Raw genomic sequence first — 24,716 nt, forward strand, 5'->3', positions numbered from 1 at the left:
ACTGGTGAACTGTTGGAAGTCATTTTCTCAAGAGAAAAGTTCTCAACTTTCCATGTCACAATTTGCCGATTGTATTTGCTGAAAGGTTTGAGGTCGTCCTTCGGCTCCGCTTGCAGTCTCCAAATTAGTGCGTTTAATTTTTTTTAAAATTAAAAGTGCCTTCAATGAGCTCTGAATTAAGCGCAATCTGTCGTGGGATTTGTTCCTCGGTGGAATTGACTTCTCACAATTTTGCAGAGTTGGGTCATTCCACCTGCGTTTACAGCGAAGGCGGCATTGGAAAGGTGACTTGTCCAGTGATTTAACTTACTATCTGCTGTGCTCCAGTTCATAACCACCTGCACATTTTTTTTTTCTTGGGGGGGTGGGGCGGGGGAGTGATTTCTAGGTTCTGAAAAAGTTCGGAGCTTTGAGGAAACTGGGCCAGTCCGTGACGGAACTAATTTCAATATTTCTAATGTAAGATAATTGGCTGGGGAGCAAGTGCAGTGATCAGGGAAAGGGTTATTGAAACGATTCCCCCACTCAACGCACACATACATACATACATACAGTGGGAAAAGGAAACGTTACCAGACCGGGCGGGCGGGGGGGGGGGAAACAAAAGGCGTGTGGTGTGCGCGATTAACCAACCAAGTACAAGTAAGCAAATTAACCGCTCTTATTTCAAAAAGAGAAGGCAGTAATCCCTTTCCAAAAATCCCCAAATAATGTTGGGTCACCGGCTGTTCGCGCGGGACGTCGCTGTGCGCAAACCGGCGGCTGCGTTCAGCCCACAACACGCGCGCAGCGAACCCCACTTTAAAGTGTGTCCCGCGAAGCGTTTTGAGACAACTTCGACATCACGACAAGGCGCTACATTGAAATCCAAGGATTATTATTATCATTACTATCCTCGCGCCCGCCTGCGCCGGCTCTCGGAAAGAATGTCTGCTCGGCCCCAACCCCTCTCTTCCCCCCCTCCCACACGCGCACACACACACACACACATATTCAAAATATGTGCCCAGTTCCCTTCTGCTTCAAAGAAAACTTTTGCTGGAGGATTCCAGGGCCATGTTCTGCATGTAAAAAAATTGTTAAAAAAAAAAAAAAATTCCCCTTTTGAATGATTTTAAATTGATGGGCTCCCTTTCTCCCCTCTCCCCCCCCCCCCCCCCCACACACCCCCCCCCCCTCCCCAAGTTATTATTTGACCAATGCAAAGTGTCTCCCTCTGCATTTTTTTTTGCAATGGGTTGCAATTAAGCAAAGGAGTGGGAGATGGGCGATGGTCGCGTTGAATCGTGTGAGACACGAACCCCCCCCCACCCCCTCCCTCCCCCCTCCCCTCTCCCCCCTCTCCCCTCCTTCCCCCCCCTCCCCTCCCCTCTCCCCCCCGAGGGTTGACGTGGATCAAGTGGACGAGTGCAATTGGGCACTGTTATATCACATGGAGAAGTTGTCCTCTCATTTGCTTTGGGGGTGTGTGGGGGGGAGTGAGTGAGTGAGTGAGTGAGCGCTCGGGAGAGATACACAGAGAGAGAGAGAGAGAGAGCGCAGCGGAGAAGATGAGCGTAAAAGTGTACTATACCACAGTGACCGGGTCCAGGGGTGTGAGTATTGCGGGGGGGGAGGGGGGGCTGTGTGGGGGGGGAGGGGGGGAGTGGGGAGGGGGGGTGTGGGGGTGTGGGGAGGGGGGGGTGTGGGGTGTGGGGGGGGAGGGGGGGTGGGGGGGAGTGGGGAGGGAGTGAGAGAGAAAGTGGAAGGAAGGAAAGAAAGGAAGAGAGTGCAGCGTTGATAACGAGACATCCGTGAAACTGACCATTGCCTTTTGGGGGGTTCGCGAAGTCCGACCACAAATAATGGGTTAGTTTCACAGAGATGCCTCGGGGGGGGGGGGGGGGGGAGTGGGGGTGTGGGTGTGAGTGAGTGTATGAGTGAGTGGGTGTGTGTGAGTGGGTGTGAGTGAGTGAGTGAGTGAGTGTGTGTGAGTGGGTGTGAGTGAGTGAGTGAGTGTATGAGTGGGTGTGTGTGAGTGGGTGTGAGTGAGTGAGTGAGTGAGTGTATGAGTGGGTGTGTGTGAGGGTGTGGGTGTTAGTGGGTGTGAGTGAGTGTATGAGTGGGTGTATAAGTGGGTGTGTGTGAGTGGGTGTCAGTGAGTGTATGAGTGGGTGTGTGTGAGTGAGTGTATGAATGGGTGAGTGTGAGTGAGTGAGTGAGTGTGAGTGTGTGTGAGTGAGTGTATGAGTGGGTGTGTGTGAGTGAGTGTATGAGTGGGTGTGTGTGTGAGTGAGTGTATGAGTGTGTGTGTGAGTGTGGGTGTGTGTGTGTGAGTGAGTGTATGAGTGGGTGAGTGTGTGTGTGTGTGTGAGTGAGTGTATGAGTGGGTGTGTGTGAGTGAGTGTATGAATGGGTGAGTGTGAGTGAGTGTGTGTGAGTGAGTGTGTGTGAGTGAGTGTATGAGTGGGTGTGAGTGAGTGTATGAATGGGTGAGTGTGAGTGAGTGAGTGTGTGTGTGTGTGTGGGTGTGTGAGTGTGTGTGTGTGGGTGTGTGAGTGTGTGTGTGTGTGTGTGGGGGTGACAACGCCCTGTCCCCGCAAAACCCGCAGCGAGAGCCGTGAGAAGGGAATGTATCCGATGGAGGACTGAAGCCGTGTTACACAGTAGCCTCAGCCCCGCGGGGGCCGCGTCCGGTCCACACTGCACCACAGAACACCCACTCCGAGGGGCAGTGTGTAATGTTGTATTTACACACTACACTACACTATATTCTGTGAAGCGCTTTGGGACGTCTAGAAGACGTGAAAAGCGCTATATCAAATGCAAGGATTATTATTATTATTATTATTATTATTACACGCACTACACTACACACCCAGAGCGCATAATGAAGCCGTAATTGTATTCGGGTGTTTTTAGACTGGGTGGGTGGTGGGTGAAAAAAATCTTATTTCTTTCTCTCTGGCGGGGTTGTCTGTGCAGCAGATTTCCATCCTTTTCCATCAGTGTTAACCTCACGGCCGGTGTCAACTTTAATGCACCGTAATTGTGTTTAAATGCTTTTTTTTAAAAAAAAGGTTATTTCATTGCGTTATTTTTGTGTGTGTGTGTGTGTGCGAAGTCTTGAGCTCTTTGCGTTGTGTAGTCTCTGTTAAAGGGACGGGTGGAACTCGCTTTAAACTGTCCCAGCAAATCCCTTCCTCCCTCCCTCCTACTTAAGAGTCGAGGAGATGAGCCATGAAATGAATGAATGGATGAATGAATTCTGGCACTTGCACAAAAATACCCACTCTCCAGTATATCCTACAAAGTGCTTTGAGGCATCTTAGCGACGTGATAAGTTGCTCTATCAAATGCAAGGGTTATTATCATTTGATACAGTGCGTAAAATGTCCCAAATGTCTTGAAGCGCTCGATGGGTGATTGCTGTCGGGTCTACGTCTTTTGTAGGCGGGTGCGGAAGACTGTTCGTGGAGAGTAAACTGTGTGGCTCGTTTCTGAGTATTTGCGACGCTGTGGTTTGTGTTTCACTGGGGCCTTGCGATGCAGTTTCAAAATAAAGTCAGCAAAAGCAGAAGAGAGAGCGTAGGAAGCGTTGGGCGTGTGCAGCAGCGACAGGGTGATTTGAAACTGTAGAATCGATGGTATCAGCAAGGAACTAACCAAGTTTTGGGGGAATTTTAATTAATTAATCGCTGCATTTAATATAGCACATTATCACGTTGTTCAGACAGCTCAAAGCCCTTCACAGGATACGCTGTTAAGTGGGGTGACTGTATATTTTGTGGGCGAAACACATCAGCGCACAGCGATGCCCCACAGAAACCATGGAGTGAGCGACTAATTTTATTTGAGGGGGAATTATCGGTCAGCACACTTAAGAGAGTGAAACTTCCCTTTTCTTTTCCAACAACTTTCATTGAATGGAAATGAAAGGATTTTGAGTTTGGGGATGATGTGGAGGCTTTTATTGGGAAGCTGGATGGTGCAGTATCTGACTCTGGTAACAAGCCCAAGGCTGAGATGAGAGATTTCCTGGCAGGAGAGGAATCGGGTGGATGAATGAGCAGCTTCTGAGCTGATAGTAACGTAATTCTCTAAAAAATATCAAAGTGGTGGCAGGGGCTCGCTCTGCCGCGTGTCTTCTGAGGTTCAGGGAAAGATCACTACCTCGCACCACACCTCACGCTCTGCCTGTGACTGTGGGCCGGGGATATTTTCAGTTCCTTAATTACAAATAAGCATGCAACTTTCTCCTAAACCCTTCAAAAGACGCCATGATACAGCAATGCAATAAATTCGCGGCAGGAAGGACTGTGGCAGCGAGTACTTTGTGTCATCTTTTAGCTAATAATCTGAGCGGAGATTGGCATGTGGCCTGGGACCCGGACCTAGAGCGATCTGATCTGAATGCCCGAGGGCTGAGGCTTCAGGAATCAGGTGGGATTTAAACTCATTTACAGAAAATGTTCGATTGCAACCGAGCCTCCCAGCGCTGACGTTTATCCGGTTTAACAGCTTGCCTCTGTGCACTTCCTAGGAATTTAGGGACATGTTAAATGACACTTTAATGTGTCCTGGGAATTCCTCATTATCTGCCTCCTGCCTCCTGGCATAATCAGTGTCAGCTTTTATTGAATGGCTCAATGGATTGGAAGAGCTTTACTGGTTTCTGTTTGTTTTCTTCCTCTCGCTCCACTCCCCTCCCCCTGAGGGGCTGCTGGCCACCTGATCTCAGCCACCTCCCTCTCCGCACACACAAGCAGACAACACCCCGAGGATAAGCTTCCTGCCAATATTTTTTTTCGTAAGTGGTTTTGGCTCGATTCCAAAGGCGGTGTGGCCAAGGTTATTAGGTTTTTGAGACAACTTCCATCACATTGCGTCCATCTCGCCATTGCTGCCAGACACGCTCTGTGACGCACTCCGACATGAGTTCCAGCCCCAAAGTCTGGTCTTCAGCTCAAGCACTGTACTGGGGGAGGGCTGCATTTTGCAAAATACAGTCAATCCACTTTATTCTGTAAAGCACTTTGAAATGTCTCAACTATGTGATGAGATGCTATATCTTTAATATATATCGTTTATTATGGTCAGAGATGCCTTCCTCCAAATGAATCCTTCGCGCTCGTGTCACTTTAAAGATCCCGCAAAGCTATTGGAAAAGAAAAGGGAGGTTTTCACTTTCTCTCGCTCGTTCGCTCAGTATCCCGGCTGACAAATCCCAAATGGGATCCTTATCGTCACAGCTGTTTGTGTGCACATTGTCTGCTGTGTTTGCCAATAATTTCAGTGCCTGTTTGATTTCATTTTGAGATGTTTCAGTGGGCGCTTATCAAATGTGAGGGCTGATATTGTTTTTTTTGCCACAGTTCCCTCCTGAGTAGACGTGGGGGAACAGGATACATCTGCAGTGGAGGAAGCGAGTGAGAAACCTGATCTGTGTGCAGGAAACTGGGGAATTTGGTCTCTCAACTGCTGACTTGCCTGGAAGCCATGTTTGTTCTAAGCGAGTCTTGCTCAGTGGGTGGGTGGGGAAAGGTCTTGTGAGGAGGGCGTGATGTCAGCCAAGTCTGTCTTGGCCGGAGCTGTGAGGCTGTTACTCAGCAGGCTGAGCAAAGGCAGGGAAATTGTATATAATAATGATGATAATCCTTGCATTTGGTACAGCGCCTCATCCTTGAGGCGTCTCAAACCGCTTCACAGAATATATTATAAAGTGGATTGACTGTAGTTTGTCATCAGAAAACACGGCGGCCAATTGCGCACAGCAGTGTCCCACGAACGGTCGTGGAATGAGTGACCATTTTGTTTAAAAGCAATTCTTACCCCTAGAAACTGATCTTCTAATTGACTTACAATCAGATTCCTACTTACTGCTCGATAAGTAGAGATGTGTGGAGTAAGCAAACTTGCCTAATGTTTCGCCCCCCCGGGAATCGAACCTGGGTATTGTTGCTTGCGAGGCGAGTGCTCTAAGCACTACATTACGGCACTCCGGATTGTGTTTTTGCCCATGTTGAAACTTTTACTCACAGTCTAGGCTGACTGGAGCGAGCACCTCATTGTCGGAGGTGATATCAAACTGAGGTCCTGTCTGTGCCTGTGCAGGTGGACGCTAAAAGTCCTGTGATGCTATTGGAAAAGAGAAGGGAGTTTCTCTCTCCTGATGTCCTTGCCGACAATCATCCAGACACATAAAATCATTCACTTCACGGCTGTTGGGAAAACTTCTGTGCCCAAAATCATTGTGACAAAGTCAGGAATGTCCTATGAATCACTGAGATGATTTGACATTCCTGGCCCTGTAACAAACTTGTCTGTTAATGTGCAATTCACACCGTGAGCAGAGAGTTAGCCCCTGCCCTCGTTAACGCTCTTGCTATTTTGTCCTGACACAGGTGAAGTCCAGTCAGGCTGAGGTGATCCGCGTCCTGGACGCGAAAGGGGTCAAGTACGAGCTGATCGACATCTCGCAGGAGAACTCTCTGAAGGAGGAAATGAGGAAGAAAACAGGGATTCCCGATGCTTGTCCACCACAGATCTTTAACGGGGAGCAGTACTGTGGGGTAAGCACCTCACGCCCCCACCCACACACACACACGCACACACACAAGGTCCATATATCACGGCATTCAAATGGGAGTGGGAGGGGGCTGGTCAGGGAACTCCAGAAAGTGTGTGTGAGTGGGTTGTGCGTGTGAGGCGTGTGTTGGGGATCATGTGTGTGTGTGAGTGACTGGGTGCGGGTTTGCATTGTGTATTTGTAGGAGGGAATATGAGTGAGTGGTATGTGTGGGAGGGGATTTGTGTGTGTGTGAGGTATGCATGCGTTGGGGTGCAAGTCGATGTATCAAACAAACCATTGCAGTGATTGGGATGGATTGGCTGTGTGTCTGTCTTCCAGGGGCACGAGGATTTTGTGGAGGCTGTGGAAGGGGATACGGTGATGAAGTTCCTGAAGCTGGATTGACCTCAGACCTGCGGCCTGGGCCTGGCCCAGTGCTGGGGAAGCCCAGGACAGTAGTGACTGGACTCGCCTTCCCACATGCGGTGCTGATGTAGTGCTGTGCAAGGCTAAGTGTAGATTTCTCTAAGGATGGTAACGGCTTCTCTTTCTGCTGAGCACTTGTTGTTTGCTGGCCATTAACTCTTTATCTGCCGGGACCATGACCCTTTACTGACCTGTCAGGACTACGACCCTTTACCATCCCCTCCGCCTCCCCCCAAAATGTAGTGCTGCGCAATGCCTTAAGTGTAGATACCCCTAAGGATGGCGACGGATTCTCTATCTGTTGAGTACGCGTCTGCTGGGACATTAACTCTTTACCTATCGGGACCATAACTCTATACTGATCTGTCAGGACCATGACTCTACTCTTTACTCACCTGTCAGGACCATGTCCCTCTAGCCCCCTCCCCTCCAAGCTCTTTACTGCCCTGCCGGGACCTGAGGGTTGCCATCTCAGTCTGTTGTAAGTCTTGTTAATAATTAGGACTTAGTCGTGTTTGAGGCATTGGTGATGAAGAAGATGATGTTGGTTGAACTTCTCTTAGAGCAGCATCTAACGATAAGAAAGTATCTAGTGTTGTGAATGCCATCCTAGAAAATGAGTGAGAAATCCTCCCGCCACTTTTCTCCCCCCCCCCCCATCCCCGGGACACCTTCTTTCTTGCACCTCCCCCATTAAACATCTTCAAAGGGAGTCGTGTCCTCATCATATTGCTTAAACCAGGTGCTTAAAAACTAGTGTAGAAAAGTCTTGCAATGAAGGGGCTTCAGAGCAGATGGGTTTTGTGCAGGGAGACGGAGGGGGAGGAGGCAGCAATGTGCTGGTCCAGGTCTTCCCAGGGGGTTTGGAAATGTTACTAGGGTGCAGGGAGGCTTTGCGAAGTGCCTGATGCGGTCACATTATGCCCTGGGAGGGATAGTCCACTGAGCTGGCTGCCGTCTGTGATGGTGCCTGCGTGCTGTGTGTACAATGTCGGGCCTAAGAGATTGCAACTGTTTCCACGCCTTGATTCCTCCTGTGTGTGCCGAGGTGACGCTGAAGCCTGGGTTCAGACAGCTGCTCGCTCTCCTGTGCCCCCTGCCCAACCGCAGCCTGGACCCTAATTGGAGTTTCTGCCAAAGCCTCAATAATCGTCTTCCAGGAAGATATTAAAAGATGTTCTGAACCCAGCATTAGCTGCTCCGTGTTTCATTCATACCTGGGGCCAACCTACTGCAGAGCAGCTGTTGAACTCCAGCTTAGGAGTGGGTGGGGACGGGGGAGAGTGCAATGGGCCTGTGTGTATATAGATGAATAAAATGGGTTTAGCCAGAATCGATGCTGGCAGGAGAGGGGTGGGGGGTGGAAATTCCTTGGTGTGTTTACAATGCAGGAGGGGAGTAAATAATATGATTATCACTACCTACACACATGCACACATCTGTCCTTGGCTACACTTTGAGACGTGCTAGAAACATAGAACCAGGAGAAGGCTATTCAGCCCTCGAGTCTGTTCTGCCATTCTATAAGGTCAAGACTAATCTGTACCTCAAGTCCAGTTACCCACCCTGCCCAATATCCCTTAATACCCTGACCTAACAAATATCTATCTGCCTCCGTCTTGAAAATATTGAATGAAAATATTGACGTCGAGGGCGCTTTATCGAATGAAAGGTTTATTTTTCTCAAATTCTGTGTGTTGACATCAGTTCTGGGGAGCAAGTAAGTGAGCGAACAACAGGAGTATGCGGGAAGCGGTGGAGTTTGGAATGTGAGTGAAACACCAGCGGCTCATCTCTCACTCTACGATCTTTTGAATAGCCTCGTAATGGGAAAGAAACTGAGACTGGAAAAAAAAAGGTAATATTTGGATGTGGGAGAGAGGAAGAGGGTGACATCTGTTTTTGACATAACTCAAAAGAAAAAATTCCGGCCACAAAGGGGGAATTGGAGAGAATGATTGGCACTCGGGGTAAGGAGGGAATCACAAGGGTGGCTTTGCGACACATAACCAGTCCTTTTCCCTCAGCTTTCTCAGTGAGTCTCACCCAACACAGGAATAAAGGCGTGTGACTCATTTAAATGAACAGGAAGTGGGCTAATGGTGGGTGGGTTTAGGTAACCCATGTGGGTTGGGGTCAGAGCTAGTGTTTGCAGGCCTGAAGCATTAGCATGGCATTGGGGACCAAACCGTATTCCTCCAGTGTCTTGTCCAGGTCGCTGTAGACTTGCTGAGGGAAGCTGCTGACAATATCGTAATCTACCAGTGGCTGTGATCTACAAAAGAGAATAATAATACAATGCAAAATTACATTTGTGTAGCGCCTTTCATGTTGGGAGGAGGTCCGAAGGCACTGGACAGTCAGAGATTTTGAAAATCATTTGAAAAGTTGAAATTTACAAGGCTATGGATCTTCTGCCTCCAGCAGCCTCCTGAGGCTGCAGTGGCTTCGCTGTGCTGCGGAGTCACTTGCACTGTCCTAGTCTCCGGCTGTGTTCCATCTCCTCCAATCAGAGCAGAATGGGACTCTGTCTTAAAACAAAATGGTGGTTGCTGGGGGCACACAACTGAGCCTCTCACCTGCTGTGATCCAGGTACTGCCGAAGCTCTCTCACTGTTTCCGAGAAAAGCATTTTGGCAATGTACGTCTGCTCGCCGTTCTCGGACTTGATCCTCAGCGTGGTGATGGTATCCAGTGATGACCTATTCTTCTCCTTCACCTTCAGCCTGTGACCAATTAGGACAAAGTGAGCGAGTGTTAAACGCATGATAATTTCTGAAGCTTCCCAAAACAACGAGGCTGGAGGTGCACAGCAGCCGGTCAGTGATGCTCAAGAGGGCAATAGCTCAGCCACGGTTAACATTTCCCACAGAGATTACAGTCTCCCTGGCCCCACCCTACTTCTGCTCAGCCCTTCCCCTGCCAGACCCCTCCCTATGCCAGGGCCCACCTTCTGCTCTCCCGTCGCCCCTGTCCGTACATTAATTATGGTCCAATTGACAGGGAAACGGCAGCCCCTCCTCACCCTGTTCGTACCTCTCCTTCATTGAGATGAGAGATGAGGTTTCAATGAGGATCACACCGTTGCTCCTTTTCCCTGACTGACCCTAAAGGGAGACAGAAATAACCTACAGTGAGATTAGGGCAATTTGACCCCATCAGTGAGGAATCTAGAGGAGTTTCACACAGAGCAGAACAACCCCCAGACCCACAGTTAACATTTCCCACCTCCCAAGTCCAATGGATCCAGTGATTGTTAGTAATTAACGACACTTCTGTGCATGTGCTTAACACGTGGTACATAATAAACTACAAAGTCTCCCCGGATCAGCTCTCTCATCCACGTTGTGAAGATTAATGCTGTCTGGGAACAGATGCGTGTTTTCACCCTGTAACAGGTGGAGGCCCCAGCATAGTGGGCAGGGCAAAACCTTACGTTTCATTACTCCATGTGCCTCTGGAGTAATGCAATGGCTGTTCCCGCTTATTAGTCAATTGGCGTATTGTTTTCCGTGGGTAAGTATCTCTCCACCACCCACTCCCCCCAAAAAATGTGGTCCCTCAATCCACCAGCTTGTGGGACACTGCTGTGTTTCGCTCACAAATATTAAGTCAATCCACTTTACAATATATTCTGTGAAGAGCTTTGAGATGGCTCAATGATGTGATAATCAAATGCAATGATTATTATTAAAGTAATCTGTTTAATCTATTCAGATGAGGTTCAGTAAATCCACACGTCAGTCACGGTCACATTACCTGAAGGCTGTCTCCAATCTCCTCTCTGATGTCGATCACTTTTCCACCTTTGATCACGTTCCTGGGCAGCTTCCTAAGAAATTGCTCCACCGTCAACTTTTGCCCTTCGAAGTTACAAGAGAAGTGTACTCAGATAAAGCAAATAATTCCCTACATTTGTTACAGCGCCTGCAAACATCTCAAAGTGCTTCACGGCAAGCTGCTGTCAAGTTTAGTGACTGTATTTGTTGGCAAGCACAGCGGTCAAGTTGTGCACAGTGAGGTGTTTCTCCCCACAAACACACACACACGGCCATGAAGTGAATGACCCATACATCCGGAGAACTGTCGGACAGAAACTGGGAGAAACCTGTCTTAACAGCATCTTGGGATCTTTTAGCATGCACCCGAACAGGCAGTTTAACAGTACATCTGGCAATGAAGCATTCACCACACCCCCCCACCTAAACTGTGACTATTTAAAATACATATATTTTAATTACCCCAAATTCTCATAAAAGCTACCTTAGAATCATAAAGTAGGTTTATAGCTCAAGGTAGTCCCTCGGAGAAACTCCAGCCAAGGCCAGTTAGAGAATAAAGTCTCAGGCTTTAAGAGCTATTATGGATTCTGCTTCAACCAGCATTTTCTGTGTAGGAGATAGGGGGATTCATGCCCTACCTGCCCCCTCCCCAATCTCGTAACCTCTCTCTTTTGTTTGTTATTTGGTGGTCTTAAATCTTAAACCTCTACTTATTGACTCACCACCCAGTGAAAATAGCTTCTTCTCCCGTTTACCTTATCAAACACCTCATCATTTTTGAATACAGAAACTCCATCATAAGTCTCCTCTCAAGTTGTTTCTGTTCCAGTGAAAACAGTCCGGTTTCTCCAGTCTCTCTTGCTCTCCCCATAAGTAATGCCTGGGATCATCTCAACAACAACAACTTGCTATTAATATTACGGCCTTCGCGCAGGACAGTGTCCTTGAGCGCTTCCCAGTGCATCTCAACTGTACCATTTCCGTTGAGATGGCTTTGATATCCCTCATAAAGAGGGGAGCCCAGGACTGAGCATAATGTTCGTCAAACCAGATGCAAGTCAATCAGTTAGCCTGACTCCACGGAGCCATCTCCACGGAACTCTCCTTTGGGATTGTGTCAGAGAGTGATTCCCCACTCACCTGGCAACTTGCTGGTCACCTGGACTCCCTTGGGATACTGCACCAGTGAAACACTGGAGACACGGCTGCCATCGATCGTCTGCCCTACTCCCGGGAAATCTGCGTACAGCTTCCTTTCCTGGAACGTCACGTCCCTCCTGTCTGATACCTTTGAGAGCAAAGCACACGGCGACGCATTCTAGGTCCACAGATGGGTAACGAGAGGGTTCAGTCCCATTCCTTTCACTCAGAGACTCATCAGGGAATTCATTCTCACAAGCAGCTGATTGATGAGGGAGGCAGTAAAAGGCAACAGGATGAGCAGTAAAAATAGTACAGGATTTGAGGAGAAAGCTGGGAAGTGGATTAATAATAGGAGGGGACAAGGGACATGAGAAGACCAGAGCCAGTTGAGTGGAGAAAGCGGAGTGAAGGGGTTTGTACACGAGTATGAGGAACTCCAAATACCGGACAGTTACAATGAGTCACAGCCATTAGGTCAAATTTCTGATAACTCTCTCCTTTTACCTGGAATGGGATTCCGTCTGGGAATTTGCTCTGCAATTCCGATGGGAAATATCCGTCTGCGAAGTCCTGCATGCAATGCTGAAGGAAAATAACATAATAATAATCCTTGCGTTTGATGTATAGCAACTTATCATGTCGTTGAGACGTCTCAAAATGCTTCACAGAATACATTGTAAAGTGGGTTGGCTGTATATTTTGTGGGCGAAACGCGGCAGCCAATTGCGCACAGCAGTGCCCACAAACATTTGTGGATTATATGTGAAAGGTTGAAGGGGCCAAAGGACAACCTCCATCGAAACCTCTTGTGTCTTTGGAAGGCAGCAGGTGTTCACAGCCCAGGTGTAGTGCTACCATTGTATTATAACCATTCAGAGAGAGAGAAACACACACACAGAAAAGACCTTAATGCCATCAATTTGCATTGGATTTGAAGTCAGGTCTCAGAAGTGAAAGCGCTCTGGGACGCTACCCTGCATGAGGAGCGCTGTATAAATACAAGTTGTTGTTGCCGAACGGGCAGGTTTCCAATTCACTGCATCAGACAGTCCCCTGCATGTGTTGAAGTTTCAGTTTTTATTGAAGAAGGTTGCTTACCTGTGTTGAAGGTTCCTTGAACGATCTGAAAGGGCCGTTGAACATGACAATCCCGTTTTTGAAGAGGGTGAGGGGGATGGGGTCAGGCCGCCTCAGCACAGCTCCCCCGGTCACGTGCTCAACCTTCGCCTCCCCTTCGCCAGCCAGAACGTTCAACTCTCTGATATTCTCCAGAATTAAATCGAAGTCGATTTGTGGCGGCTTGAGGATGGTGTCATCTGTCAACACACACACACAGTGCCACAATGGCGAAGGCTAAATGAGAAGAAATTCACTGCACGACTTGCAAACAGTGACCCCCCGTTTGTAGCAGGCGTACGTCACTCCGACCCACGGGAACAGCGCTCCAATGACATCAACTATTAGTTTGCATAGTTCCTAGACGTAGTTACCAGCAGGAGTCGATATTTGCAACAACTCTTGTTATAATTGGTATAAATATACAGTAGTGCAACAGCTTAATCTGGAGGATTATCAAGACAGATCACCAGGAGAGAGCAACCCCACTCTCTTTCAAAATCAGATCTTTTAAGTTCCACCTGAGCAAGAAGACAGAACCTCGATTTAATTTCTCACCGATGTTTCCCACATGGAAGTGCCCGGTTTGAATTATGTCTGAAATTCCTGAAGCTTTGTAACCAGAAATGAACAGACCGGGAATGGTTGGGTGGGGGGGGGGGGGTTGGAAAGAGAAGCATCAAAAAGTTAATCCACGTTTGTTGGTTTTTGGTTACAAAAGGACTTGGGGAGAATATAAACACAGAAAAACACCGAGTGCAGTGAAACAAGGCATTTATTTTCCTTGAAAAATTTTGGTTTCCATCAGCAGGAGTGACCACATTCTCAAGGATCCCTCTCGCCCCTCCTGCTCCTGTCACACATGGGCCTCACAGACAGTACAAAGGAGAGCAATGAGGCTGATCCCAAACCCCAGGCTCTGTGGTGTCTTCTCAGTGCCGACTTAATGCTGTTGACCTCATAGGCTCTTCGACTGTTCTGTGGGTTCGACGCTGAGTGTAGGAGAACTCAAGAGCTGCTGGAGGGTGGTGTTGAGGATATTCAGGGTTGCTGAGACCTGCTGGATCGCGCCGTTAATCCCATCCTGCAGTTGTTGCACTCCCTGCACAAGTGGTTCCTCCAAGTATGGAAAGCCAGAAGTCTCCTGGAGGGCTATCAGTGTCTTCCTAATCTCACTTTCAAAATCGTACGGTTCATTTTCATTGCTTCTTCCAGGAGGCAAGGATGGAGATCCACTTTTGGCAGGAACTGTCACGTGGTTTAGTTGATTAACATTCTCCACGGTGCTCTGGGTACCAAGATGAAGGATACTGGAATCTGTGGAAAGTAAGGCAGACTGTAACGAGATGTGATACTATATGGTTAACATCCAAAGTAGAAACAAGTGTCTTATGGGTTTATGTTTTGTTTCCGGCCTGAAAGCACATGTACAGAAGTGAAGACTTTCAGTAAAAGCAAAGGGGAAAACCGGTTTTGAAGAGTAAGGAGATGCAGTAAGAGACTTCTTGGCCATCACTACAGAGTCAGTCAATGTCCCAAAGAGAAAGTGAACAATCATATCAACATGGACAAAGTGATAAACCCACGAGATATCTGACAAGGACCTGGGACAGTCTTCCCTAGGACGTCCGTACACCGAGGCGCTCACATTAGCAAGGGATGGATCAATGATGGAAGTCATTGTGTGAATGAAGAGCATGAGACAAAGTAAAGACAGTTTGCAAAAGGAATTTAAGAGAAGTTTGTAAATAAATTCTTTACACAGAGGGCAATTGGAATGTGAAATTCTCTGCCACAATCCGGAGTTGAGTCAATGACCATCAATTTATTTAATAAGGGAATCAGATAGATCCTCGAGAAAGAGGAAAGTTACAGGGTACTAGGAGCAAGCAAGAGAGTGGGTTAGATTAGGTAGGTGGCTGATGTAGAGAAACGCACTCGCTATAACATTCTGTGAATATAGGACAAGTGATGAGTGGAAACGTCTAAACTTACCCCACGTGGGAGACTTCCTCGCGGCAGTGGTCAGCCTGCTCCTCCCGAGAGCTGACGGTCAGTTAGTGACCTGGAGGGATGGAGGGCACAGCTACCCAGCAAGATTAGAGTAATCCATGAGTTGCCCTTATTCAGCTGTGGGATGGACTGCTGAGAACCCAAGGGCTTCCTCTCTGGATATGATCAGTATCAGCTCAAGCACTGAGGAAGTAGAGTAAGCAGTTATGCTTGATTTTTTTTTGGTTTTAAAGGTGAGATTTTCCTCCATGTTAATCCAGCCTTGGCTCTGTGAAATGTGCATTCGCTGAGTAAAGTGTGGTGTTGGGTTGTGAGGTGGCAAGCCACACTCCAGAATCATGCATTTCCAGCTCATTCTTTGTGACAGTCAGACACGACGGTGTTTTTCATCAGGAATCAAATGGTTTACCAAAGTAAATAGTACCTTTCTTCTTTGTTTCTCTGCTGGATGCATCAATAAATCCCACTGCAGAAGCATTCGCCCCCCTCTACAAAAATTATTGCCTTATCTGACGACATTTTCTCTGCCCTTTGAAATTTATTTTCGAATGAATACCCACCTGACTACCTCAGTTTCCACAAATTTTACATGCTTGGCTTACACTTTCTTTACACAATTCGCACAATAAATAAAGAAATACTCGCAGTCAACTGTCCCGAAACTGCCCTCCTCACACCCGACCCTGCGCTCTTGTCATGCAGAGCGGACCTGCTCAATTGTGGATCCAGGAAGCCCATCATTTCCTGACATAATCAGAGTGAGGTACACCTTTCTAAAACAACATTCCTAATAATCCTTGCACTTAACATAGCGCCTTATCATGACTTTGAGACGTTTTAAAGAATATACTGTAAAGTGAATTGACTGGATATTCTGTGGGCGAAATGTGGCACAGCTGGGTTCCTACTTACTGCTAGTTAAACAGAGTCGTTGGAGTAAGGAAACTTGCTCAACATTTCGCCCTGGCGGGAATCGAACCCAGGTCTCTCACTTGGAAGGCGTGTGCTTTAAACACTGAGTTGCAGGACTCCACCTCAGTGCATTCCCTCAAGCCTGTGAAATTACAGCAGTGCCACACACACACACACACACAGCTGTGTTAATATAGTAAATTATTTCACTGCGAGTTGGCAGGAATCACAGCACAATGACAATGGGGCAGCAATGAGATGAGTTATGAGCATGAGTTTGTTCATCTCAAAAATAGACAGTCTGTACACTTTACAGTCAATTCAGTGAAGCGCTTTGATGACATGAAAAAAATGTTGCGTCAAATGCAGGGATTGTTATTATTAATTTTTTATAGATGCGTGAAAAGCATTTAGCCTTTGTCCCACCGTGAGGTGCAAAAAAATACAACATTTCATAATTATCACATTGAATCCATTAAGAAACATGGCGATTTTCACCCAGCTGACCCAGTCACTTCCCACACATAGCAATATTTACCTGGTTGCCAGATTCCGTTGCTCAGGATTATCTCATTCGTTTCCTCTTCCTCTTCAGTCGTGTCCTCATTGTTGTTCTCGTCGCCCTGGTCGCCAACCCAGGTCATCCCGTAATCGTTTAGGAACTTCTAGAAGAAACAGTTTCAAAAATATTAGCGTATTGGTCCGCCCTAAACTCTGTAACCCAATCACACCAGTCCTTCTCAGGCTCCACTGGCTCTCTATCACTGAATGTAAACTGACTCAAATGACTGCTCAACTGACTCTGGCCTCCTAGTTGGCCTTCATGCCTTCTGTTCCACCATCGGTGGCCGTGTTTTATCCACTACACCCCCAAACTCTAGAACATTCCCTCAATCACTCTGCCTTGCCCCCAACTTCCCCATCTTCAAGTCACACCTGAAGACCTTCCTTTTCGACTGTGCTTACGACTCCTCCCTCTGGCTCAACCATGCTCCGCCACTGTCAAGCACTCTGTGATGCTGCCCTGCATGAGGGGCATTGTATAGATGCAAATTGTTGTAGTTAGTCACGCACAGTGCAGGTGGACACCGCTCTCCCAGCTGCCATCACCCAGCCTTTAGAGTCTCATCCTCAATATATTGTTGAACAACGCGCAGTCTCTTACCTCCATTTCCCACACCTGGTTCTGAAGTTGCAGGTACTTCTCCAGCTCATGCTTTCTTTTGGGCTCATCAACTTTTTTTTGGGGGGGGGGGTTTAAAACAAAGAGTGACAAATCATTTGAATGTAACACTGTCTCCTTATCCTGCCTCTGAACCTGACAATGTACTTTGTCTCCACCTGTGGCATCCTTTTGGTATAAGATTGAAGACGGCATACAATTATAACAACAATATAATCCTTGCATTTGATATAGCGCTTTTCACGTCTTCTCGACGTCTCAAAGCGCTTTACAGAATATGCTGTAAAGTGAATTGACTGTATATTTGTGGGCGAAACACGGCAGCCTATTGCGCACAGCAGCGTCCCACAAACAGTCGTGGATTGAAAATGACTAATTTATTATTGTTTTCATTTTTTGGAGGATATTAGGCGTGTGGAGTAAGGAAACTTGCCCAAGGTTACACCCTGCCTGGAATTGAACCCAGGTGTCTCGCTGGGTTCCAATTGTGGAAAAATCCCAAATCCAAACTGAATTTGGAAACCGGTTGTTTTTAACCAAAGTCCGGGGAAACGAGCACTACCACAGACACGATGGGGTCAGAGCTTCAGAGGGCGCAGTTTTCTTTTTATATGTCTGTTGTAAAAAGTGATGCAAAGTCAATCAGCTTCATTCTGGGACAATAAAATGTGATTACCTTTGGCCTGCTGCAGTGTTTTCACCTTCTCCTCCAGAACAGTGATTTCCTTGTTCTACAAAGAAGAGAGCCTCAGTTAATCTCTGTTGAAGCAAATACTTTGGAACATAGCAACTACTAGATGAAAAATGACCAAAGTCCATCTGGTTTGCCTTTACCACCCTGGTAGTCACATGCTACAATCATGGTGCTGTCGACAGCAATTAATTCTGTGTGGATTAGAGAGTGGAAACCTTTGGAACCTTAAGATCCAAAGTTACCTGTTTTTTCCAGTATACTACACTTACCATATGTCATGTCTCAAATTACTCAATACACTGTATCCCAAAATATTATTTTTCAAAAGAAATCAATCTAACTTGTATTTGAATGAATTATGTCACTCATGCTGTCGACTCTGAGTCAGGATGTTGTGCAATGTTAGGACTTTGAGCTCATTGTCCAGCCCTCCATTGTCAGAGGCGCTGCGGTTTAGGTGAGGTGTTTAGCTCCTGTTTAATTTTGTACAAGTGGATGAAAAAATCCTATGTCACATTTAAAAAGAAAATTTCTCCCTATGTCCTGGCCGACAATTTCCAGATTAAAAAAATAATTATTCACCTCATGGCTATTTTAGGGGACATTGCTGTGCAAGCATTGGCTTCCATGTTGGCCTACAAAATACACAGTCACTATGGTTTACAGAAAAGCTCTGTGAAACATTTTGAGATGTGTGCAATATCCTCCCCCTTCCCCCTGGTTTGCTGTCAGACACCACCACTGTGAAGCACTCCAGGACGCTACCCCATGTGAAGGGAGCTATATAAATGCAAGTTGTTGTTGTTGTTATCATCAAACCAAGTATTGTTTTTTCAGTGCTACAATTGGGGAAAGGGCTTCATTGGGAATCTTCCTTACCTTTGAGCTGATCTCTCGAGCTTGGGCTCGGACTCTCTGCTCCAGTTCAGTCAATCTGCTCATCATGGTGGACATCAGCTCCATGTCATTGGGACTGGTGTCTGGAGATACACAAACACAGTTGGGGGACATAGGAACACAAGATTGTCTGGGAAAAGCTGGATCCATTCACATTTTCAAGACACATAGATATTTCTTAGGTCAGGGTATTAAGGGATTATGGGGCAAGGGCGGGTAACTTGGACTTGAGGTGCAGATCTGGCATGATCTTATAAAATGGCAGAAGAGTTAGAGGGGCTGAATAGCCTACTCCTGTTTCTATATTTCTAAAAGGGCAGAAGTGTGGAGGTGCCGCTTCTACCTTCAAATAATTACTTGACAAAAATCCCACATGATGGGCATGTTGTCGAGAATTTCAAACTTCTCATTTTGAAAGACAGAAATCAGGAAGTTCCTACACCAAAACTTGCATCAGTACCCTCCCTCTTCTCTTCCAAGTGTTGCTTCAGTGGGCCATACCTTTAGCCTTTGGCTTTTGAGTCGGGGTGAGACGCACTGAACTAGAGGCTGGCGACACTGATGCACGGGGCAAGATCTCACTCAGCAATGCAGCCTCATCCTCTGCAGAAGGAGGCAACACAAAGTTCAAGTACATCGAGTGCACAATGTTGACACTACATTGCACCCACTGACAGAAGTTTAGAATTTTCACCATTTGCATTATCGGTGGGCTGAAATCTGCAGTTCCCTGTGACGCTTATCGCAAGTGCTGTAAATTTCACTCCATTTTGAGTGTTTTTAAAACTAAATTGAATTCTCTTTTTGAGCCTCAAAGTTGCAAAGTCCCACAGCTAATTCTGTTGTCTGATCCCAGTTTCTAGATAAAGGCAGGGATCGCGTGCCACTGATTATTCATAATAACCCAAAGCTGAGGGCAAACTCAGGTTCACAGGAGCAGAGCATGGGTTACATGGAGGCATTGATTTAACACTAACAAGACTGAACAATGCTACAGATGAGAAGGGAATATGATGGTATCTGAAAACACTGCTAGCTATCAGCCGGCTCAGTTGAAGTCAATTAGGCAGAAGGCTAATGGTTTCAAATGCCACGTCTGGTGTTTCAATTCATAGTGTATATAGTGTATAGACACTCCAGTACAATGCTGGGAAATGTGCAGCTTTGTTGGGAGGCACCGTCCTTCAGATTACATCATCAAACCAAGGTCCCAACACCTGTGTTTGTTCAGTTAAAGATCCCTCTTCAAAAAGGAAAGGGAGTTTCTCCCATTGACCTGTATCAATGTATAGATAATAATAATTATTATTGTTCTGTCTTGCTCTATCCCACCTGGACTGTCTTACCTGTGTAGAAGCTCCCTTTAAATGGCACCACCCTCCTTCTGTAATAAATACACCAAAATAGACTTTTACACACCAAGGCGGCAACCAAACAGATTTATTAGGTGATCCGAAGAAAGCATTTATTCATCACGTTTCGCCCACAAACATAACAGTCAATTCACTTTTACAGTCTATCCTGTGAAGCGCTTGGAGACGTCGAGAAGACGTGAACAGCGCTATATCAAATGCAAGGATTATTATCATCATAATAATCCCTCCAAAACCAAAAACAATAATAAATTGGTCATTTTCAATCTACGACTGTTTGTGGGACATTGCTGTGCGCAATTGGCCGCCGCGTTCGCCCACAAATATACAGTCAATTCACATTACAGTGTGTTCTGTGAAGCGCTTTGGGACGTCCTCCCGACGTGAAAAGCGCTATATCAAATGCAAGGATTATTATTATTATCATCATCATCATCATCATCATCATTATTATGATTAGTAGTAGTATGTGGAAGCTTGGTTGCTGGGTGGTAGGCTCTGGAGGAGGCTGGGAGGAGGGCGCTCGCTTGACTTACCCATTGTGCTGCACCTCAGGTCGGGTCAGGGAGACCTTCCTCAGTTTGCCCAGTGTTGAGAGCGGGGAGCTCATGGTGCCCACCAACCACCTCCTGGGTCTCGCCAGTGCCTCCACACCATTGTTTACTGTGTTGCTAAGGGTCACAGCCAGCTGACAGCTGGTTGGCTGAGCCGCAGAGTAAGAGCCACAATGATTGGTCCTCCGACGGAGACAGCATCGACCCAATCAATCACTGGTTGGCTCCCACCATCCAATCGCAGGTTGGCTCCCACCATCCAATCACAGGTTGGCTCCCACCATCCAATCAAGGCTGGCTCCCACTATCCAATCAAAGCTGGCTCCCACCATCCAATCAAAAGCTGCCTTGATAGGGCCCTTTAACTCTCATATGGTGGGGATACTGTTGCCCAGTGGGTGGACCCATAGTCGCCACTCGTCCCCTTAAACCAAAGTAGACTGAATCGCAATCAACAGGGGAACGAGGGGTTGTCCTCGCAGTCATCACTTTTCCCCCTAAACTCTCCGGGGCCCAAATTGTCAAAGGACAATGCGGACCTGGTACCTGTCCTCACGATCACCTGAGCAAAACAGGTGACCGGATGGCCTCTCCAGCAGGGCAAGCCCGGCCCGCGCTCAAGGACCAAGTGCTCAAGTGAGCTCTGCTTTTCAGTGTCTCCACTTCCTCTCTGTGAGGGCATATTACACCCCTCACATCGGAAGCACTGCAATACTGATCCCAGTAAACAGAATACCGAAGGCAGCTTCTGCCAGGAGCTCATCCTCCCATAATATAATAATGATCCTTGCATTTGATTTAGCTCCTTACCACGTCTTCGAGACGTTTCAAAGCGCTTCACAGAATACCTCTGCGACCTCCTAACACTCTACCAATCTGCCGCTCCCTCCACTCAGCAGGCTCCAGCCAGCTTCATGTCTCCTGCCTCACCAGCCCCACCATTGACGGGCAGGCCTTCAGCCACTCGCCCCCACCTTCTGAAACTCCATCCCGCAATCCCCCATCCCCTTGTCTCTTTCAAGACCCATCTCAAGACCCTCCTCTTCGACCGTGCCTCCTTTCTCCCTGCCCTCCACCCTCCCCGATCCCGACTCCCAGCTCAGGTCCAAAAAACTGATTGGCGCCTTGGGTCGTTCTCCCAATGTGAAAGATGCTACACAAATATAATTTTGTTGTTATATACTGTAAAGTGAATTGACTGTATATTTTGTGGGCAAAATGCAGCAGCCAATTGCACACAACTGTGTCCCACAAAGTCATGGATTGAGTGACCAATTTTTTTTGAAGGATTTATTACCCTAGAAAAGTAATCTGCCAATCAACTAACAATCGGTTTCCTACTTACTGCTAAATAAACCAAAGCGTGAGTAGTAAGGAAACTTGCCCTAAGTTTCGTCTTAATGCATTATTATGAGGAGATTTGCTTACAGACGTGTAAACCCAAGGGAACCTCAACAGAACTTTTCTGATAGATGCATATCCCAAGGAGTAACTGATCAGAACAGATCTTAGCCAAAAGGCTGGGAGAGAGAAACTCTCTTTTCTAATAGCATTGCAGGATCTTTTAACGTCAACCTGAACAGGCACAGACAGGGAAGCTCGGGTTAACGTCATATCCAAAGGACGATGCTGTGAAGCAGGTCAATATTTATCCAGATAAATTGTTTATTCACGTCATGGCGGTTGTTTTTGGCACTTTGCTTGTCAAATTGGCTGCTGCCTTTTGCCCTGAAAGCACTTCAGACCCTAATGTGGCTGGGAGTCCAAGGTGTAAATGTAGACCCAATAACAGCGCCACTCGCGGGGAGAACAGTATTACATGCTCTCCAGAGCTTCATAAAGCAATTCCTATTTTTATATGGTGTGAGTAATGTGCCCGAGTGAAAGTTACAGCAAATGCAAGTTACATTGCGTGTGATAAGACAAATGTTAAATAGGGTTAGTCTACTTAAATAGGATTATATTTCCTCTTTCCTTTCCCCACCCGAAAATCACCCAATTTCAGTTCCACTTCAGGAAGCATTCCCCACTCTGACCCTTCTGACTTTGTGGAAAAAAGTATTTCATGACAGCTATCAGCATTAATCCCCCATGTGTACACAATGACCCACCACTCCACCCCTCGAATTGCACTTAGAGCCATTTACTTGTACTTCTCCATTGTTTCTGTGTTTACTGAAGATACTGAAATGAAGCCACCTCGGAGTTCACGTACCAAAGTCCAACACAATAAAGATCAATGAGATAATCATCTCCAAACACATTTCTAGATGAAAAGAATCTTATTTTAACATTCCCAGTTTGGCTCCTTGCACAAGCACATCTGTGGAGTTAACTCCTAATGGGTTTCCCGGAGCTAGGTTTTGGGAAAATCTGATTCAGAGGGGGATCTGCCGATTCCCTCAGCATTCCCGACACTGGGATGAAAATCATCCACAGGAAGTGAGAAGACCACATCCGCTCCCCAAATAACCTTGGAGGAACCATAACAATCATGCCAGGAACAGAGGCGCCTGATATTCAGGCTGATCATTGACATTGCTGTACTTGCTGTCCTTTGGAGCAGATTTTAAACCAAGATCCTGTTCAGGTGGACATTAAGATGCAAGATCATTCTTCCCAACTAGTTTCCTTTAGGCAAAAGTACCTTAACATTTACCTTCATCTTTACAACAACAAGATTACATTTGTTTAGCGCCTTTCACATCGGGAGGACGTCCCAAGGCGCTGGACAGTATACAGCATTTCATACCCGAACTGAGATCACAGGGGGAGAAGGGAAGGGAGGGTGACTGATGGCATAGTTGAAGAGGAGGATTTTGAGGCGGGACTTGAGGGAGGCTAAGGAGGGGGCGAGGCAGAGTGATTGGTGGATGGAATTCCAGAGGTTGGGGGCAGAGCGGGTGAAGGCTCTCCCGCCAATGGTGGGGCAGGTGGGTCGGGGAACGTGGAGCAGGCCACAGCCGGCTGAGTGGAGGAAGCAGGTGGGATGGTAGGGGGTTAGGAGGTCACAGAGGTAGGGTGGGGCGAGGACATGGAGGGCGTTGTAGGTGAGGACCAGGATTTTGAACTGGATCCTCTGAAGGATAGGGATCCAATGGAGTCGGGCGAGAATGGAGGTGATGGGGTCACAAAGTTTAGTGCGGGAGAGGACACCAATTATTATATATTATTGTTTTGCCATTCCATTTTCCCAGTTCCTCCGTCTCCACCGCATCTGCTCTGACAATGCAATCTTCCATGCCTGAGCAACCGAGATGTCCTCATTTTTCCTCGACCAAGGATTCCCATCGACAGTAGTAGCCAAACACAGCTTCCATGTAAAACACCTGTTTATATGTACTACCACCAGTGTAGTATACTGCATCCCCTGCTCACGGTGTGGTCTCCTCTATTTTGGGGAGACTAAGTGCAGATTGGTGCCGATTTGCAGAACGCCTCCATTTTGTGCGTAAGGTCAACCCTGATCTTCCAGTCTCCTCCTATTTTAACTCTCACTTCCATTCACAGTCTGACCTCTCTGTCCATAGTCCCCAATGATCCACAGCGAAAGCTTGAGGAACAGCATTTTATCTATCTGCTAAGGGACCCTACAGCCTTCTGTCCTCAATATCAATTTCAGCCATTTCAGACCATAACAGCTCACCTTCCCCGCTTCCCCTTCTTTCTGTTACCAGAAGAGTTATCTTCTGTTATCATTACAATCATCACCCCAGACACTCTTTGCCTCTCTCTGGTGTGTTGCCTGTTCTGCATTATTAAATCTTTTCTCCCCAGTTTTGTTTTAATCCACCCCCCCTTTGTTGTACAACTCCCCTTATGTTTTAGGAGACTATCACCTCGTTAACCCATCAACTAGCACACTTTGTTCATCCTTGTCCTGCTTCCCCCTCTCAATTTGTCTCTTAAAAACCTCTCCCTCCCAACTTGCCCCAAGTCTGACGAAGGGTCGTGGACTTGAAACGTTGACTCACTTTCCTTTCTCCATAGATGCTGCCTGACCTGCTGAGACCAGATTCCAGCATCTGCAGTATTTCGTGTTTTGTTGTGTGTGATATGTTATTATTAGATGC

General features: G+C 47.0%; 2 protein-coding genes across 3 annotated transcripts; one reads left to right on the forward strand and one right to left on the reverse strand.

Annotated features, from left to right (window-relative positions):
- The first annotated feature begins 1,481 nt into the window (after positions 1–1,481).
- sh3bgrl3 (SH3 domain binding glutamate-rich protein like 3) lies at positions 1,482–7,696 on the forward strand. Its single transcript, XM_042338824.1, has 3 exons — positions 1,482–1,595; positions 6,384–6,551; positions 6,890–7,696. The coding sequence occupies exons 1-3, from the start codon at positions 1,551–1,553 to the stop codon at positions 6,953–6,955; spliced, it is 279 nt and encodes a 92-aa protein (XP_042194758.1). The 5' UTR covers positions 1,482–1,550; the 3' UTR covers positions 6,956–7,696.
- Positions 7,697–8,633: 937 nt separating this feature from the next.
- On the reverse strand, positions 8,634–20,763 carry ubxn11 (UBX domain protein 11). Of its 2 annotated transcripts, XM_042338635.1 has the most exons (14): positions 20,626–20,763; positions 20,063–20,100; positions 19,218–19,319; positions 18,699–18,799; positions 17,802–17,856; positions 17,108–17,178; positions 16,481–16,607; positions 13,000–13,217; positions 12,406–12,483; positions 11,899–12,046; positions 10,736–10,839; positions 10,013–10,083; positions 9,556–9,702; positions 8,634–9,251 (listed from the first exon to the last, which is right to left on the reverse strand). In XM_042338635.1, exons 1-14 carry the CDS (start codon positions 20,697–20,699, stop codon positions 9,119–9,121), a joined length of 1,467 nt encoding a protein of 488 aa, XP_042194569.1. In that variant the 5' UTR covers positions 20,700–20,763; the 3' UTR covers positions 8,634–9,118. The 2 variants fall into 2 exon arrangements, with proteins under 2 accessions (XP_042194569.1, XP_007893084.1); XM_007894893.2 differs by lacking the exon at positions 19,218–19,319 and having other exon boundaries at positions 20,626–20,762.
- Between the last annotated feature and the right edge of the window lie 3,953 nt (positions 20,764–24,716).

This window comes from Callorhinchus milii, unplaced genomic scaffold, assembly GCF_018977255.1.
Source record: "Callorhinchus milii isolate IMCB2004 unplaced genomic scaffold, IMCB_Cmil_1.0 Scaffold10, whole genome shotgun sequence".
NCBI lineage: Eukaryota > Metazoa > Chordata > Chondrichthyes > Chimaeriformes > Callorhinchidae > Callorhinchus > Callorhinchus milii.